The following is a 20,002-nucleotide window of genomic DNA, read 5'->3' as shown; positions in this document are numbered from 1 at the left end:
AAAGTAAAAGATCTGACCACGTTAAAAAAAAACATAAATAAGGACTACATAAAGTCTTTATTTAAAGTTCTTTAGTGAAAATAAAAACTAAGATAAACCTAGCAAAAACTACTGAAAACCATTAACAACTTAAAAACAAAACCACTCTGAAAAAGTATGTGTAATCAAACAAAGGATTAATGTCCTTTATACATAAAGAGCTTACTAATCATCAAGAAAAAGGGTAATAGCAAAAGGAAAATTAGGGCAAAGGATATGAACAGGGTATTAATAAAACAAGAAAGCCAATAAACATATAAAATATTCATGTACATGTATTACTCAGAAAGTCAACAAAAGAAAATCCCTTTTTTTCACCTACCAAAATGACAAATATCTATAAAATAATACTCAGCATCAGCATGATTTGGAAAACTGACATATTACTCTTGTAGATGTGATTAAATCACTTTCATTCAGAGAAAAATGTATGCTTATTAAGAGGGGAAAAAATGACTCTCCACTTTAAAAAATAAATCCTACAACGATATTAAATTTTATGAGAAGCCTACAATGTTGATAATTGTATCTTGAGTCACTGCTAAGGACACAGTAAGCTGGTTGGTTACCTTGAAGACAGCTTGCATCCCTGTAGGAGGTAGGCATTCAGATTCCCAGTTGCCGCAAGTAACAGCCCCAGGTATGGAGGGGAAGGCTTCATTGGCCTAGAAGAAAACTCGGGATGGAACTGGACACCAACAAAATAGGGGTGATCTGAAATGAGAATAATTACAATGCAATTGAAGCTGATAAATCTGAGAACAGCCTTAAAAACCTTATCTTTAAATAAGAAAACTCATTACATGGTAAGATTTAACTTGTTACCTATATCATAGCCAGATATTTTCATGATACAACTTGGTAGTAGAATTTCAAATTGTAAAACACATCTCACTAACAAGAGATTCAGCATTTTATTTGTGGAAATAGATTGAGCAAAGTTAAGCAAAAGTTTTTGAATGGGAAGATGATCTGCTATCGAGGCCCTTCCAAGACTTGCAATGGTTCTATTTCCATGGGTGGGGTCCAGGGCAGGCTACCCCAAAGTATGTCTCAATGGCATACTGATTATTTTAAATTAAAATTACTTAAGATTGAGCTGATGTAAGAGGGCCACTTTGACACACACTCCACCCAGTCTCCCTAAAAGCAGGAAATAAACCTCTCACGTGAAAGGTACACTCTCAGCATATGGAGGTGGAAGGACATCCTTATCACTACAGACACGGCATCTGGGCAGAGAAGCCTATATAAACACATTTTGTGACTTCTTTCACTTATTACCCAAGCTCAAATTTCATTTAGATTCTTCACTAATTAAGCACTCAAAGTCTAAGTTTCTTTGTCCTGTTAATTCCTCATATATTTATTGCTTCTGTGTCTAAAAAGTACAAAACCTACCTACTTTCTCCACTTTTTAGGTTCCATTTCTAAGAGACCTCCATTTGTACAATTTTTTCTTTTTCTCCTGTTTATCTGTCTTGCATCAATTTTATTATTAGTCCAGTCACAAGAACTCAAGAGGGTAGAGGGGGAAAGGTCCCCTCCCCCAACAGCCTGATATCCTCATACGTCAGGCTAACTGTAAGTCACTTTCAGATGGCTTCAGGCCATTTCCTACAAGTTCTCCTTTCCCAAGGGATGGGTCCTCTGGGAAAGAAGCAGGTATAACTGCTTTTCTAGTCATAGCTCTGGGCTGGATATTAATCACAGACAGCACCATGAAGCTAATCAGGCACTCATACTTCAGCTATGTCGATTTATCTTCCCCTTCATGAATCACAGCCTTGTCGTGGCAAAGGGGCTTGCCTAACTCAATGAAGCTATAAGCCATGCCTTATAGGGCCACCTAAGATGGACAGGTCATAGTCAAGAGTTCTGACAAATTGTGGTGCACTGGAGAAGGAGATGGCGAACCACTCCAGTATTCTTGCCACAAGAAGCCCATGAACAGTATGAAAAGGTAAAAAGATATGACACCTCAAGATGAGACCCACCCTATGTCAGAAGATGTCCAATATGCTACTGGGGAAGAGTGGAGGGCAATTACTAATAGCTCCAGAAAGAATGAAGTGGTTGGGCCAAAGCAGAAACAATGCTCAGTTGTGGATGTATCTGGTGGTGAAAGTAAACTCTGATGCTGTAAAGAACAATATTGCATAAGAACCTGGAATGTTAGGTCCATGAATCAAGGTAAATTGGATGTGGTCAAGTAGGAGATGGCAAGAATGAATATCGACATCTTAGGAATCAGTGAACTAAAATGGATGGGAATAGGCAAATTTAATTCAGGTGACATGTATGGATGTGAGAGTTGGACTATAAAGAAAGATGAGCACCGAAGAGTTGATGCTTTTGAATTGTGGTGTTGGAGAAGACTCTTGAGAGTCCCTTGGGCTGCAAGGAGATCCAACCAGTCCATCCTAAAGGAGATCAGTCCTGGGTATTCATTGGAAGGACTGATGCTGAAGCTGAAACTCCAATACTTTGGCCACCTGATGGGAAGAGGTGACTCATTGGAAAAGACCCTGATGCTGGGAAAGATTGAAGGCAGGAGAAAAAGGGCATGACAGAGGATGAAATAGTTGGATGGCATTACTGACTCAATGGAAATGAGTTTGAGGAAACTCCAGGAGTTGGTGATGGACAGGGAGGCCTGGCATGCTGCAGTCTATGGGGTTACAAAGAGTCAGACACAACTGAGCGACTGTAATGAACTGAATGGAACTGACCATTATGTCTACTACTATGGGCAAGAATACCTTAGAAAAAAAATGGAGTAGCCCTCACAGTAAACAAGAAAATCTGAAATGTAGTACTTAGGTGCAATCTCAAAAATGACAGAACGATCTCAGTTCATATCCAAGGCAAACCATTCAATATCACAGTAATCCAAGTCTATACCCTAACCACTGATGCCAAAGAAGCTGAAGTTGACTGGTTCTATGAAGACCTACAAGACTTTCTAGAACTAACACCAAAAAGAGATGTCCTTTTCATCATGGGAATTAGAATGCAAAAGTAGAAAGTCAAGAACTACCTGGAGTAACAGGTAAGTTTGGCCTTGGAGTACAAAATGAAGCAGGGCAAAAGCTAACAGAGTTTTGTCAAGAGAACACACTGGTCATAGCAAACACTCTTTTCCAACAACAAAAGAGATGATTCTACAAATGGACATCACCAAATGGTCAATACTGATATCAGACTGATCATATTCTTTGTAGCCGAAGATGGAGAAGCTCTATACAGTCAGTAAAAACAAGACCTGGAGCTGACTGTGGCTCAAATCATGAGCTCATTATTGCAAAATTCAGGCTTCAATTGAAGAAAGTAGGGAAAACCACTAGGCTATTCAAATAAGACCTAAATCAAATCCCTTATGATTATACAGTGGAGGTGAAGAATAGATTCGAGGGATTAGATCTGGTAGACAGAATGCCTGAAAAACTATAACACTGTACAGAAGGCAGTGACCAAAACCACCCCAAAGAAAAAGAAATGCAAGAAGGCACAGTGGTTGTCTGAGGAGGCTTTAGAAATAGCTGAGGAAAGAAGGGGAACGAAAGTCAATGGAGAAAGGGAAAGATATATCCAACTGAATGCAGACTTTCAGAGACTAGCAAGGAGAGACAAGAAGGCCTTCTTAAATGAACAATGTAAAGAAATAGAGGAAAACAACAGAATGGGAAAAACTAGAGATCTCTTCCAGAAAATTGGAGATACCAAGGGAACATTTCATGCAAGGATAGGCACAATAAATGGATAAGGATCTAAAAGAAACAGAAGAGATTAAGAACAGGTGGCAACAGCAATCCCACTCCTAGGCATATACCCTGAGGAAACCAAAACTGAAAAAGACACATGTACCCCAATGTTCACTGCAGCACTATTTACAATAGCGAGAACATGGAAGCAACCTAGATGTCCATCAACAGATGAATGGATAGAGAAGTTGTAGTACATATACACAATGGAATATTACTCAGCCATAAAAAGGAATGCATTTTAGTCCGTTCTAATGAAGAGGATAAACCTAAAGCCTATTATACAGAGTGAAGTAAGTCAGAAAGAGAAAGATAAATATCATATACTAAAGTATATATATGGAATCTAGAAAGATGGTGCTGACGAGTTTATTTGCAAGGCAGCAGTGGAGAAACAGACATAGAGAACAGACTTATAGACACGGGGAGAGGGGTGGAGAAGGTGAAATGTATGGAGAGAATAATATGGAAACTTACATTACCATATGTAAAACAGATAGCCAACAGGAATTTGCTGTGTGTCTCAGTGAACTCAAACAGAGGCTCTGTATCAACCTAGAGGGGTGGGATGGGGAGAGAGACGGGAGGGAGGTTCAAGAGGGAAGGGACATATGTATACCTATGGCTCATTCGTGTTGATGTGGTTTTTTTTTTATGTTGATGTTTGACAGAAAACAACAAAATTCTGTAAAGCATTTATCCTTCAATTAAAAAATAAATAAAAAAGAAGTGGCAAGAACATACACACAAAAAAACTGTACAAAAAAGATGTTAATGACTCAATAACCATGATGGTGTGATCATTCACCTAGAGCCAGACATCCTAGAGTGCGAAATCAAGTGGGCCTTAGGAAGCATCACTACGAACAAAGCTAGTGAAGGTGATGGAGTACCAGCTGAGCTATTTCAAATCCTAAAAGATGATGCTGTTTAAGTGCTGCACTCAATATGCCAGCAAATTTGGAAAACTCAGCAGTAGCCACCAGACTGGAAATGGTCAGTTTTCTTTCCAATTCCAAAGAAAGGCAAAGCCAAAGAATGTTCAAACTATAGTACAGTTGTGTTCGTTTCACATGCTAGTAAAGTTATGCTCAAAATCTTTCAAGCTAGGCTTCAGCAGTACATGAACTGAGAACTTCCAGATGTACAAGCTGGGTTTAGAAAAGGCAGAGGAATAGGAATCAGAGATCAAATTGTCAACATTCATCAGATCATAGAGAAAGCAAGAGAATTCCAGAAAAACATCTACTTCTGATCTGCTTCATTGACTACACTAAAGTCTTTGACTGTGTGGATCACAACAAACTGGAAAATTCTTAAAGAGATGGGAATACCAGATCACCTGACCTGCCTCCTAAGAAACCTGTACGCAGATCAAGAAGCAATGGTTAGAACTGAACATGGAACAATGGACTGGTTCAAAATTGGGAAAGGAGCACGTCAAGGCTCTATATTGTCACCCTGCTTATTTAACTTATATGCAGACTACATCATGCGAAATGCCAGGCTGGACAAAGCACAAGCTGGAATCAAGATTGCCAGGAGAAATATCAATAACCTCAAATATGCAGATGATACAACCCTTATAGCAGAAAGCAAAGAGGAGAGTGAAAAGCTGGCTTGAAACTCAACATTCAAAAAAATATGATCATGGCATTCAATCCCATCACTTCATGGCAAATGGAAGGGAAAAAAGTAGAAGCAGTGACAGATTGTATTTTCTTGGGCTCTAAAATCACTATGGACAGTGACTGCAGCCATGAAATTAAAAGATGCTTGCTCTTTGGAAGGAAAGCTATAACAAACGTAGACAGTGCATTAAAAATCAGAGATATCACTTTACTGACAAAGGTCTGTATAGTCAAAGCTATGGTTTTTCCAGTGGTCATGTACAGATGTGAGAGATGGACCATAAAGAAGGCTGAGCACTGAAGAATTGATGCTTTCGAATTGTGGTGCTAGAGAAGATTCTTCACAATCTCTTGGACTGCAAGGAGATCAAACCAGTTAATCTTAAAGGAACTCAACCTTGACTATTCATTGGAAGAAGTGATGCTGAAGCTGAAGCTTCAATACTTTGGCCACCTGATATGAAGAGCTGACTCACTGGAAAAGACCTTGATGCTGGGAAAGACTGAAGGCAAAAGTAGAAGACGGAGGCAGAAGATGATATGGTTAGATAGCATCACCGACTCAATGGACATGAATTTGAGCAAACTACGGGAGATAGTGGAGGACAGAGGAGTCTGGCATGCTGCAGTCCATGGGGTCACAAAGAGTCAGACATGACTTAGCGACTGAACAACAGCAACTTATCCCCTGTAATGAAGAGTCTCCAAGTGATAAAAGGATGGCCTTTCAATGTTATTAGTGGTTATGGCTCAAGGTGGCAAACGTTCAATATATTTTTATTTTCTTCATTATAATTCTTTGTATCATGTGAACCTTTACAGTGAATTTCTTACATTGGGCTTCCCTGATAGCTCAGTTGGTAAAGAACTCGCCTGCAGTGCAGGAGACCCCGGTTTGATTCCTGGGTCGGGAAGATTGGCTGGAGAAGGGATAGGCTACCCACTCCAGTTTTCTTGGGCTTCCCTTGTGGCTCAGCTGATAAAGAATCTGCCTGCAATTCAGGAGACCTGGGTTCGATCCCTGGGTTGGGAAGATCCCCTGGAGAAGGGAAAGCTACCCACTTCAATATTGTGGCCTGGAGAATTCCATGGACTGCATAGTCCATGGGGTCGCAAAGAGTTGGACACGACTGAGGGCAAATAAAGCTGTTACATATTAAGAGTTGTAAGAAACCCCTATATGAGCAGTTCAAGTTCTCCTAGATGTAATAGGAACAGAAAAATCGCTTTTCTCAGGTATCTGTAATCCCCTGTTTGTGAATGGTAAAAATTAATGGGCAACATTTTCAAATCTGGGTAAAAATTTTCTAGGATTACAAATTCCTCTCCCCACTCAGAACTCTACTATGTTTATTCCCAGATTAGGAAGCAACTCCTAACTGGAGATTGGGCAACTCTCTATTCCCATAACTCCCATAGTAAAAGCATGGTTGGTATGTAGTCCTTACTTTAAAAATAATTTTAATGGCCATATATATATATATATATATATATATATAAATATATATATATATATATAAAACTGAAGATGATAAAATATAACTTTTATAGGAAGAAGTAAATATAATTTTAAATCTTTCAATGGGATGCTCTATCAAATGATCTGAAAGTCTAGTATGGAATTCAAAATCACAAATCCCCATCACTTACCACTGAAGACCCCAAACTACTGCTCAGTAGTGAGGAAATGCTGGTTGAATGGCAATATCCATTCTCCTAAGATTATCATTTAAAGTTTAGTCCTTATTGTAATGAAATAGATAACAGTCTAGCAGATTGTTCTCATCTAATGGTTATAAAGCTTTAGAATAGGAAAGGACTTCAGAACTAGGGTAAATGTCCAGGTATAGATGCAAAAGCCTGGAGAAGCTTTGTTCTGGTCAGCTAGCTGAGGTTTCAGCTTTCATCATCTGACTATTAGCTGACGCTTCCCTTTGCACCTGTGGGGCCAGGTGTGTCCTGGGGCACTCACTACCCGCTTCAGAAGCCTTGATGCAAGATCGCCATTTGTTCCCTTCTGCAAGGATTGATCTTTCAGTTTTCAGATGATGATCCTTCTCCTATTTTGAGTCCCCTTTATAAAATAGTGGCAGTATCAGATAGTAGTTTTTGTGTCTGTTTTCATTCTTGCTGTGCTCTGCTCAGTCGCTAAGTTGCGTCCAACTCTGCGACCCCATGGATTATAGCCTACCAGGTTCCTCTGTCCATGAAATTTTCCAAGCAATAATACTGGAGCAGGTTACCATTTCCTTCTCCAGGAAATCTTCCTGACCCAGGAATCGAACCTGCATCTCCTGTGTCTCCTGCATTGGCAGGCGGATTCCTCACTCACTGAGACACACCTGGGAAGCCCGTTTTCATTTTTACTTCTTACTTACTAGCTAAACAAAATTTGTAAATCCCCCCCCCCAAAATAAAGCTTTGCTATACAAAATGGTAGCCCTTGGCCACAGGTGACCATTTAAATTCATTCAAATTAACTGAGCACATTTTAAGTGCTGAAGTGAAGTGAAGTCGCTCAGTCATGTCCGACTCTTTGCGACCCCATGGACTGTAGCCTACAAGGCTCCTCTGTCCATGGAATTTTCCAGGCAAGAGTACTGGAGCGGGTTGCCATTTCCTTCTCCAGGGGATCTTCCTGGCCCAGGGATCGAACCTGGGTCTCCCACATTGCAGGCAGACGCTTTACCGTCTGAGCCACCAGGGAAGCCATTTTAAGTGCGAAATAGCCCCAAACAGCTAGTGGTTACCATATTGAACAGAGCAGAATACTCCATCATTGCAGCAGGTTCTATTGGACAGCTCTGAATTCAGAAAATTCCAGTGTAGAAATCCTCTATAGCATATCTAGGAAGAAGCCTCCTTGAATTAGAGGGACACTCAAGTGTGAAAGCTTGGTGAGAGGAATGCCCTCTCCTCTCAGGAAAGTGTCCCCTCAAGAAAAGAAGAGAAACCATCTGTCCTTAGAAAAGAAACCAATGCAGCTTTTAAAGATGTGATGAATCCTGCAGCACAGCATCTAGGGATGTCTCTGAAAGAAGCTGACAATAATTGTGTTTTTGTACCACTACATACAGAAGCTGAGCAATGGATCATGTCATAGCCAAGGAAAGAATATTTGAATGAATGGACCATTGCTCTGAATCACTTTATTCAAAAAATCCCCTATACCAAAATGAGGAAAGAGACTGAAAAGTTTTTATTTTAATGATATTCTACCAGTCAAAGTGTCTTTTAAATAATGCTCTTAATTGCTTTGAAACATATTCTGACATTATACTAATCACAAGTTTTGTTGTTTCTTTTAGAACTCCTTCAGGAATGTAGAGATTCATGGATATGGTAAGAGTAGCTAAGATCAAAGTCTTCTGGGAAGTTTTCCTTAATAAAATGAACTCCCTTGCAGTCAGCTTTTTTAAAATTTCAAGGTTTTATGGCGGATCTCATTTCCTTTCCAACCCACATGAAATTTGAAAGTGTCAATAGGAAATGAAACCCTTACAACGAAAGAAGCTTCTAAGTGTTTGCTGATAATAATGAGAGTCAGGAGAATTAAAGAGAATAATGTAGTTGAACAAAGTAAATAAACAATAATTTGCTTAAGAAACTTCTCTGCCCTCTCACATACCAGACTTACGAGACTTCAACACCAAGCAGCGATCCACACTATAAAAATTATAAATGATGGACATTTCTATCAAAAGAACTACAGAAAATATATCCTCATATTCTAATTTAAAACTTCAGGCATGGATCAACAATCTTAGGTGGAATGTCCACTGAAAACAAGAAGAACAATAAAGTCCCACAAAAGTGGTGGCAGAAGGCGGCTATGGCCTGGTTTAGATCCAGCCCCTCCAGTGACTAGCTGGATGGCCCTAGCAGGTTTCTTAACCTCTGCACTCCAGTCTCCTCTCTAAAGTAGGAATAACATCACCTGCCTTGTAAGTTACATAGGCACACGGAGTCCCTAGCAAGGGGTCTGGTGAGAAGCATCCAGTGAGTGCATGCTCAATGTCCACTGCTTGCCTTCTTTCTGGGTCCAGGTAACATGCCACTGTGGTCAAAGAAGCCTTTCCCAACTTCAAGTGTCCTCCCTGCTTGGAACTCTGAAGTACCTGAACAGTTTAGAGACAGAAAACGAAAGGGACAGAGAAAAGGAATCTGAAGTAAAAGAACAGTGACATGGGTTAAGATGGAAAAAGAAGTAGAAAAGTTAGAAGAGTAAGTAGTCCAGGTTATCTGGAGCCCAAATATACAGATTGGAAAGGTAGGTTCTAGAAAATGATGCTACCATTTTTAGAGCATCCTGTACACGCTAAGCATTCAATAAATGAGGGCAGTTTATCCAACAGATCATTGTCACATGTACTGCACAGTCGGTTACCAGTAGTGAGGAGAACATCAGGCCATTCTTCCTCAGAGGTGGGAGAAAGCAGAGTGCTCCTCAACAGTGGGCTGCCTGCCTTTCCCAGACCATTGAACCCAGAGGCTAGGAACAAGAGACACCCCAGGAAGTGGGCAAGGGTGCTAAGGAAGCATACTACTGAAAAAACTGGTAGGCTCTGAACACTACATCATTTTATGGCAGTTCACATAAACAGAGCCCAAAATAATTAGTATTATAAGCGATCTGTTTTTTCATACACTTTATATTTAGTGCATATTATTTCTATTTAATTGAATATTTATTTCAAAAGAGACAGGAGAAAAGAACAAACAAAATGGGTCTCAAGTTATATCTCTGTATACATACAGTTGACAAACAGACATTAGCTCACAACAAAAATTTTCAAAAATGAAGACCCCACTTACTTGCCAGTTCAATGATTTCCATCCTCTCTCCATCAACATCCTGACCTACAAAACTTAAGTCTTTCTGCTCAAGTTGGCTGATTAGGCTAGGATTCACCTGGAAAAACAAGAAATTAAGTGTCTTTGGACAGCAGAGCAATACAGACATATCATCTTATGAAAATGATTTTCCATTTTGGTGATGCTCTAACTAGTAGTTAATTTCTATTTATAGTCAAACCTCAAAGCCTATTTTTAAACTCATAATGAACCTGAGAAATAGTTTAATCACAGCCCTTAAATCTGGAAGGCCCATCTTCTGTTGCCCAAAGATAAGTTTCAAAAAGTAGGACTCTGAGATTACATCAAACTAAAAAGTTTCCACACGTGAAGGAAACCATCATCAAAAAAAGGAGGCAGGGAATTTCCTGGCAGTTCAGTGGTTACAACTCTGAACTTCTACTGCAGGGCTCCTGGGTTCAGTTCCTGGTTAGCGAACTAAGATCCCTCAAGCCCACGGTGAGGCCAAAAGACTAACAAACCAAACAAAACAAGGCAACCTACTGAATGGAAGAAGGTATTTGCAAATCACACATCTGATAAAAGGTTAATATCCAAAATATATAAAGAACTCATACCCTTCAATACCAAAAAAGAAAAATTTTTAAAGGGGCAGAGGATCTGAATAGACATTTTTCCAAAGAAGACATATAGGTGGCCAAAAGGTACATGAAAAGATGTTCAACATCACTAAATGTCAAGTAAATGTAAATCAGAACCACAATGAGTTATCACCTCACACCTGCTAGAAAGGTTATCGTCAAAAAGACAGGGAATAACAAATGTGAGAAAGAATGTAAAGAAAAGTCCCACAATGGTGATGGGACTGTAAATTGGTCCAGTCACTATGGAAAACAGGATGGACACTCCTCAAAAAACTATGACTAAAACTACCATATGACTTAGCTATTCCACTTCTGGGTACTTATTCAAAGAACATGAAAACTCAAATTCAAAAAGATATATGCACACTATGTTCACTGGAGTATTATTTACAATAGCCAAGACATGGAGACAACATAAGTGTCCACTGATGGATAAAGAAGATGTGAGAATATATATCTCACAGAATACTACCCAGCCACAAAAAAGAATAAAAACATGCCTTTTGCAAAACAATATGGATGGACCTTGAGGCTATTATGCTAAGTGAAATAAATCAAAGAAAGACAAATATGATTTCATTCACATGTTGGATCTAAAAGAAAACAAAACCAAGGAACAAACAAAATAAAACAAAAACAACTCACAGAGAACAGATTAGTGGTGACCAGCTGGGAAGGGAGTTGGAGGGTAGGCAAAATGGGTGAAGGGGATCGACTGCATGATGATGGATGGTAACTAGACTTTCTCTCTTGAAACCTTGAGACTAGCTTTTTATAGCCATCCTCCTACTTGCCTCTTCCCTTGAATTATGTGTAATAAACTATCTCCCCCCAAATGACAAATCTACTTGAGGATTGAAACTATCTTATTTCTCATGTGACTAAACCAAAATCTTTCTTTATATATAGTTACATAATCGCTCTAAAGAGAAGCTTGGAACAAGTTTTCTACCAAAACACTGGTTATAGATGACACCTTGATGACCTGGTTCACAGCCCCTTCCCTCATTCATGTCATCAGTGGCCGTTTCCCAAACTTTTCAGCCTCTCCTTCACAGAAAGTGTTTCCTTATCTAAAATCAAAGTGGGGTCCCACCTGTTTGTCTCAATCTTAACCCCATATGCATACATGTGTGCAAGCTCAGTCGCTTCAGTCACGTTCGACTCTCTGTGACCCGCCAGGCTCCTCTGTCATGGGATTCTCCAGGCAAGGATACTGGAGTGAGTTGTCATTCCCTTCTCCATGGGATCTTCCTGACCCAGCGATCGAACCCACGTCTCCTGAACTGTAGGTGGATTCTTTACCACCGAGCAACCGGGGACAAGCCCTTACTCCACAGTAATTTAATGTGATAGATGTACCTCATATCGATGTCTGTGTCTTTCTTCTATGAAAGGTACATCACCATAAAGTTTCCCTGTAAAGATATGAAAGTGAAATTAATACTGGAGTAATCACCTTTGGAACTATATCCATGGCATCTGTGTGGGAGAAATCTCTTTGATCTCTGTCTATCAAAGGCCTAAAAATGAACTAGACTTTAGATAGTAATATCGATTTTCTTTTCTTATAGGACAGTGAGAGCTCCTTTGAAACCCTGAAGCAGTTTTCAAGTAAGCCATTACCAGTGTGCAAAGGGAAGCCTACCATGGACCGCAGCGAAGACTCTCCTTTCACACGCCTGCCTGCAGGGCCGAAAGCCCCAGTGACGTCTGCACCATAGTGCCTGAGCAGATTCGTTAACAGGGCTCCTTTTACAAAAGAAGAAAATGAAACAAGGGGAAGGGAAAAGAAACCAAAGGACTTGCCCAAAGCCCAGGCCCGCTGGCTGCATAGTCCTGTCTGGAGCCCAGACCTCCTTACTCCTGGCCCAATGCTTTCTCCACTATGCCAGCCACCTCTGCTTTCACATGGTACTGGCCACACTGGTTTACATCCCACTTTAAAAATATGCCTACACTTTGACTAAAATTTGACCTCTAAGAATTTACCCCAGAAAACAGAAACGAGGACACAGAGGTAACCACGAGGATGTGACCTGCTGCTTTCTTAGCAGGGGACAATCGGGAAGCAGTGTCACCTCAGGAACAGAGGGCTGCTGGCATGAATGAGGGCACAGTGCCATGCACAGTTGTCACCCAGGGGTGTGTAGTGCAGAATCACACATGGGCCTACTTAGACAGGCCTATGTTGCAGTGGAGGCCACAGTCCAAGGCAGCAACTTGGGAATATCCGTCTGGGATGGACACAGGGGTCAGTGGGAGGCCCAGTGACCCAGTGTAAAGTAGCCAGGAGCAGGGTCTGTCACCAGACACGTCTCTCTCAAGAACAAGCCCCAGTGGGCACATGGAGAGGCAGGATGGCCAAGTGGGTCACAGCACCGGAGCCGCTGTAGCAGCACTAGCCCTCAGCATGCAGAGCCCAGGCTCACAGCCAGGGGACAGGAAGACCCCGTGATGGTGCTGGAACGCGCAGCCTAACCCCAGCAGAATCAGGAGCAGGTCTCCACTCCACAGGAAGGGGGTTACCAGACTCTCCAAGATGTCATCAGGCCACGGAACAGGATGTTTCAACCAAGAAAGACCCAATGCCTCACATCCCATTTGAGCTTTTGACCTGGATAAAGAAAACGCAAACTGACTGTATTCTCTATGACTTGGTATGATCAATTATCGTTCCTGAACTTCCACTAGCAATTCTGTGCATATAGACTGAGTTCCCTGGTGAGGATGTTAATGACAGCGAGTATTGAAGGTATGTGCTTTAGAAGAAAAATGGGCAATAGTAGGAGCAAGGAACTCCTTTGAGAAAACTCCAACATGCCTCTGCCAAGGGGTCATTTGAGACAGAGCCTTTGTACTCAAACTATTGGCTCATAAACATGAAAGAAAAATTGGAAGACAGTAGCACAATAATGCCCAGTTGGAAAAAATGAAGACATATATCATGAAGTTACAAGAAAAAGCAGCTGAAAGATCTGAACCTAACTTTGGGAGGATTCTGATTCTCCTCTAACCTCTGATTTTGTCTTTGATATTCTTCTAGTTCAAAATGTCTTCTCTGCTTCCTTCATTAGAACAGATGACTAAGCAAATCCAGTAACAGAGTCCACCAATACTAACAGGTGGTGAAGAAAATGGAGAACCCTCCAAAGATAAGGAATTATATTGAGGAGTTATACTTGAGTCATTGCGACTAGCAGGATATGGTACAAACTTTTGAACCTGTGTGGCTTGTGCCTGCTGCCTGGCTTAAGGCAAACTTTTGTTTGCTATGAAATCGCAGAGGTGATAGGAAGAGAGGAGGTAGAGTGACTCTGGAGCTAGACTGCCTGGCTTTAAATTCCATGATACCATGTAATGGATGTGTGCCTTGGGCAAATTACTTCACCTCTCTGCCTCAGCTTCCTCATCGATAAAATAGGGGTAATGATAGTCTCTACTTCATGGCGTTGTTGTAAGGAATGAATAAATCGAAACATGTGATGCACCTAAAACAGTAAGTAAACCATGTGATTGCTATTGTTATCTCTAGACTATGAAATCTAAACAGAAAGAATAGAAGCTAGAACATAAGTTCTACAAGATAACAGACAATATAGGGACTCATTCCCTCAATTCTTGTGACTAGTGTCTAGCACATAGGCAGGTACTCGATACATATTTGTTTAATGAATGAAGCATATATATGGGAGGGTGTATATGGTACATGATGGATTGTTTTCAGAACTTTGGAAATGTTGTTTTATGCACTCAAAATCTTAATCACTGACAAATCTATTAAGAATGAATTAATGAAATTAATCCATTGTCATATCTATAAAAAAAGAAGCAAGTAGCAGCAAAATTTTAGAAAAAGAAATCTGATAAAATCTTAGGACCTACAAAATACTCTCAATGTAGGCAGCAAGACCCCAACAATGCACATAACAGCATCATCAGAAACAAAAACTGCCAAATGACACCATCTCCTTCTCTAATTCACTACTGGGTAGATTCTGGCTCATATATAAAATATATTTAACCACTAACAGTCCTGCCAATCCCCACCCTCCTGTTAGTAATCCTAGCATCTGAACCTGAACCTTTCTCTTTCCTTTTCAGAGCAAAAACTTCCCCCCTCCCCAAAAAGCTATACAAGCTGAAAGGTGGGAACAATCCAAATGTCCATGGACAGACAAATGGCTAAACAAGAATGGTATATACATAGAATGGAATATTATGCAACCTTAAAAAGGAAGGAAATCCTGACACACGCTACCATATGGATGAACCCTGAGGACTTAAAGCTAAATAAAATAAGTCAGCCACAAAAAGCAAATGCTAGATGACTCCACGTCTATGAGGTACACAGAGTCGTAAAATTCTCAGAGAGAGAAAGCAGAACGGTGGTTGCAGGGGTTGGGGGCAAGAGGAATCAGAAGTTGTTAAATGGGTAAAAGTTTTAGTTTTGCAAGATGAAAAAGTTCTGCAGATCGGTTGCACACCAATGTGACTATACTGGATTGTACACATAGAAACGGTTAAGACAGCAAGTTTTCTGTTATGTGTATTTTAGTACAATTAAAATTTTTAAAGTAAAAGGTATACATCCTCATTCTTGCCCCCACCATTCCCGCTTCTTCTGAGACATCCTTTATCCAAACCCCTCATCCCTACCCTTTGCAACCCAGCTTTTGTTTCTGTCATTTTACTGAACTGCTCTCTAAAACCCAGCAGATCTGTTCTCAGTGGGACCTGAGTAATGCCCTCATCCCCCATCTGTGACCTCTGCTCCTCTCTGGACTCCCCTTGCCCCGCCTACCTGATCTGCATCCACCACTGGGGACAACTGCCTGAACTTACGCCCTCCCTTCCTCTTCCACCTTCACTACCCCAGGAAGCTGTCAGTCTGTCAGTCGTATGCTCCCTTTCTATACCTCCTGATCCTTACCTTTCACCTGGCCTACACATTCCCTATTCTCAGAGGGCTGAAGGAAATCACCCAGAGCGTGTTGTTGTTCAGTCGCTCAGTCATGTCTGACACTTTGCGACCCCATGGCCTGCAGCACACAGGCTTCCCTGTCCTTCACCATCTCCCAGAGCTTGCTCAAACTCATGTCCACTGAGTCGGTGGTGCCATCCAACCATCTCATCCTCTGTCATCCTCCCCTTCTCCTCCTGCCTTCAATCTTTCCCAGCATCCAGGTCTTTTCCAATAAATCAGCTCTTTGTATCAGGTGGCCAAAGTATTGGAGCTTCAGCTTCAGCATCATCAGTCCTTCCAGTGAATATTCACGGTTGATTTCTTTTAGGATTGACTGGTTTCATCTCCTTACTTTGCACCCACAGTGTGCAAAAGCTAAAATCACTACCTGATAAGCTTCGTTACCTCTCTCTCTTGGTAGACCTGCCATGCTTTTGCACAAACATCTCTCAACTGCTGTAGTGGTGTCTTAACTTGACTCATTTTAAGACTTCCCAGAACCTTGTCCTGTACTAATTAGACATTATAGGAGCTAGAGCTCTCTATGTCTATGCAAGAATTTGCTACTGTTTGTCTAATTCAGAGACCCCAAGAGGCTGCCCAGAGTGCAGATTCTTGGTATATTTGACTTGCACAGTGTTGGCAAACACAAGTGTTTTTATTTTTAAATAAGTTGCCAACATTTAAAAATCAGGAAGATTTCTCATAAAACTCTGGATTTCCAGATTCTCTTAAAAATTTAGAAGCCTGGCAACAGCGAATCCACAGTTCTTCATGTGACTATCAGCTGTAGCAGTTACTCTTTTGATGGGTCAAGTGCTTGTCAACTTGTCCCAGGCCTGACCACTCCCTGTGGCCTCTCCAACTCTGAGGCCCACTATAGTAGCCACTGATTGTTGAGCGTAAGCCAAGGCATTTCCTACACTTGGCCGTGTGACTCATTCACATTCCCTACCTGGACCTACTGGCCCAGCTGCTCAATCCAATGTTGATTCAGTGTCCCTCTCAAGCCAACCACCCGGTTTCGATCGGCTTTCAGAAGCCAGGGGTGGGTTCTTCACTCCCTGAACCTCCAGCTCTCCTCCATGAGACACTCCCCACGAAACCTGTGGAAGCCTGTTTTGGGGCTCTGGGCATGAGGAGGCTCAGCTCTGGGAGCTGTTCAGGGGTTTCCATCCCCTCTTTGATTAAGGTCTATCCATTTGTCAAAGTGAGGTGGTCAAGGCTTCAGGCTCTTAAATCAGCTCAGTCACTTTCGAACAGGTGACTTCACCATGCTGCAATGCTGTTCTCTTGTGCAGAACGCGTCTGGATCCCAGGGGTATCGAGAGGGATAACTGAAAAAGATGCCCATCGTGTCCTAGTGACTAGTGCTTAGAAAGTGCACAGTCTGGGCCAGTTGCTATCTTTCTCCTTCTCCATTTTTCACTTTTGGATTTTAGCAAATCAGTCTTTTAATTTTTAGAAAACATCTAATTTTATTTTTCATTATCTGCTTTTATCTCAGTTTTCTATCATGAAAATGCAAATTTTCTAGTTTAATATTTTCAAAACTCTTTCTGAGATTTTCTGCATTCTTCTGCTAGACCATAATAGCAGGTTGGGAGCCAGGAAACCAGAACAGAGGGGCTGGAGAGAACACGCAAGATGAAGGGGCTGCCTGCCCACAACTCCTCAGCTGGCCTCTCCTTCCCTCCCATCATCCCCGTGGGAGTCCATTCTTAATGCAAGCCACTCACTGAAGTTTACCCCAAGCACTGAGAGAATCATAGGTCAATACAATAATCTCTCCCCATTCACGATCCTAACACCACACTTGAGTAGTGTTTCTTGTGCCAGGTGCTGTTCTAAGGACCCAGACATAACTGAGTTAGCCCTCACAAGGCCCCCCCACGAGGCAGCAGCTCTTCTGATGTCGATTTTCTACACGCAGAACTGAGGGTAAGCAGCCACAGCCAGTGACTGAGAGCTGGGGTTGGAGGGGGCTCTGATGGGGTGGTGTGCTCCAGGGGCTGGGCTGTAACCACTCCCGGAGTTCCCACGGGTAAAGTGCTCAGGAAAGAGCTGGGCCAGTAAGGGAGACATAAACGCTTTCATCCCTTAGATTAACAGAGCTATGTCCCAGCCCTGTGAACCCCCCTATCCACAAACACACTTTGCTGGGAAAGCCCCAGCAACAGGCAAGTAGCAGCCAGAAAGAAAAGGGACTCCTAGTGTGTGCTATCCATGGAGTGGCGGGGAGGCTGGCCCACCCCTCTCCCAAAGTCCACCATGCTCCTTTCAAACTCCTGTCTCAGTACAATATGTTACCCTGGCACAGTCTTTCCGGGTCCCTAAGTCCCTGGTGATTTCTTTCAAACTGTTTTATAAATCACCTCATTAACCCAGCCAAGGTTTTTTGTGTGGCGTGGTTTTTTTTCCTCAAACTTCCTAACAACCTAATCACACCACGAACTGGAAGCTGTTTTTCTCTATCAACACTTGGATAAGAGATAAGAAAGCTAAAGCAGTTTTTCTGGCCTGAAAATTTCTCTCCCTTATCCCCATCTCTTTCAATTCTTTCCAATTTGAGATTGAACCACTCTGCATCTCTAATGCCATGAATTTTACCCAGATCCTTAGTACAGGGACTCACGCAATACCTTCCTAACTGGCCTCTTGCCTAAGTTCTCTCAAAACAAAAATCTCTTTCTCTTACAGTAAAGCAGAAGTAAGCCTTTCAGTGAAGTCGTCATCCTTATTATGAGGAAATACAGACAAGGTCCCCAGAAGGAATTACGTCTTTTCCTAAACTATTCAATTTCCACCTGCTGTGTCCAGACAGCTTCCCTGGCCTCCTGCAGCCTAGACTCTGCCGCACTGGCTAGCGGCTGGGGTCACCCTGGGGAGATCTCCCCAGTCTCCTCTGCCAGCTGATGTCTGCCAGCATCATCTCATCATCCCTGTGTTGTCTGTCCTGAGGATGAGGGTCATGTTAGAACTTTGCTGGGAAACCACCAGGATCTGGTCTCCAGTTGCAGGCACTGCGCTGCTCCTAATTCCTTCCAATATGTCGTGCTGTGTCCACCACTGGACTGGACACCTCTGGAGGGCAAAAGAGCATCCACTCGATTTTAACAACTCCACAGCCCCGCACACACAGTGCTCGATAGCTGGCTCTCTCCCTCCTCTGCCTCCAGAGTGCCTCCTCAGCACCCTCCCTGCTTCCAGCCCTGTGCATTCCTGATTCTAAAGGCCAGGGTACTGTCTTGGAGGGCAGAGTTACATGGACTGCTTTAAACTGGGTTTACTCTAGTGCCCCTAGCATCGCACACCCACACCAGATTGTACAGTATTTAAACATCCTATGTGAATGGTTGAAATAATGAGTACCTTCTGCTGGGTGGCAGTTTGGTTTAAAGATCACACTTGACATAGACAAAACAGGCTTTCTTTCCTGGATGTCTTAGCAACAGGTCTGGGACCTGACCAAAAAAATTAAGCCGGGGGCCTATAATATTTTGGAGACACTATCTAACAAGTTGTCAGCTGTCCCCTGAATAAGCTCTGAACACTGTCTGAATTGCTTTGTACTTTATTACGTCCCCACCTCTCACACTCAATTGAGAGTCACAAGCAAAATGATAAAGTTTATTTCTGAAATCTTAAAACCCTCTCATATCAGAGAGTGCTCTCCCCGGCTCTCCTCTTATCTGAGCCTGACCCCTCTCTAGCCACACCTCATTCTACATTTCTCACTCTTCAAAGCACCCCATTTAACACTTACCTGCTCTGCACTGTATCCCCCTACTTTTCAAAAGTCATCTAATGAGTTAATCAACCAAGTAATGTTTCACTATAAGCAGACAAGTCCTACCATTGACATTCCCAGATAAAATATGTGTGGTATTTTAAGTGAGGTGTAATTTACACCTCAGTTAAAATATAACATACATATCTAAAATGTTTAAATAAAATATACAGATCTAAGGTGTCTGACAAGTGTAACAATCCTGAAATACGTAAAGAGTTACATTTTTGGAGAGTGATCATAATGATGGGTTGTAGAGCCAGGGCCATGTGTTCCAGTAGAAGACTAGAAACAGTATGAGAAGAGTGGTCGGGGCCTTCCACCCCACACACCCACAGTGAGCTGTTTCACCT

At 41.8% G+C, this 20,002-nt stretch overlaps 1 protein-coding gene across 5 annotated transcripts in view; it reads right to left on the bottom strand.

The window, feature by feature from the left end:
• Positions 1–20,002, bottom strand: part of CTPS2 (CTP synthase 2) — a 111,098-nt gene that overhangs the window by 15,084 nt on the left and 76,012 nt on the right. For 4 of the 5 annotated variants that reach the window (XM_043895995.1, XM_043895993.1, XM_043895991.1 and 1 more), the window contains exons 15-17: positions 12,256–12,311; positions 10,250–10,346; positions 609–753 (exon numbers count right to left, since the gene is read on the bottom strand). In XM_043895995.1, the coding sequence (XP_043751930.1) occupies positions 609–753; positions 10,250–10,346; positions 12,256–12,311 (298 nt within the window). Of the gene's footprint in view, positions 1–608; positions 754–10,249; positions 10,347–12,255; positions 12,312–12,541; positions 13,511–20,002 lie in introns of those variants that run through there. The other variant, XR_006339833.1, reaches the window with a different exon arrangement.

Source organism: Cervus elaphus, chromosome X, assembly GCF_910594005.1.
Source record: "Cervus elaphus chromosome X, mCerEla1.1, whole genome shotgun sequence".
NCBI classification, from domain to species: Eukaryota; Metazoa; Chordata; class Mammalia; order Artiodactyla; family Cervidae; genus Cervus; species Cervus elaphus.
Note: the sequence above shows the minus strand (reverse complement) of the source record. Positions and strands in the feature narration are given on the sequence as shown.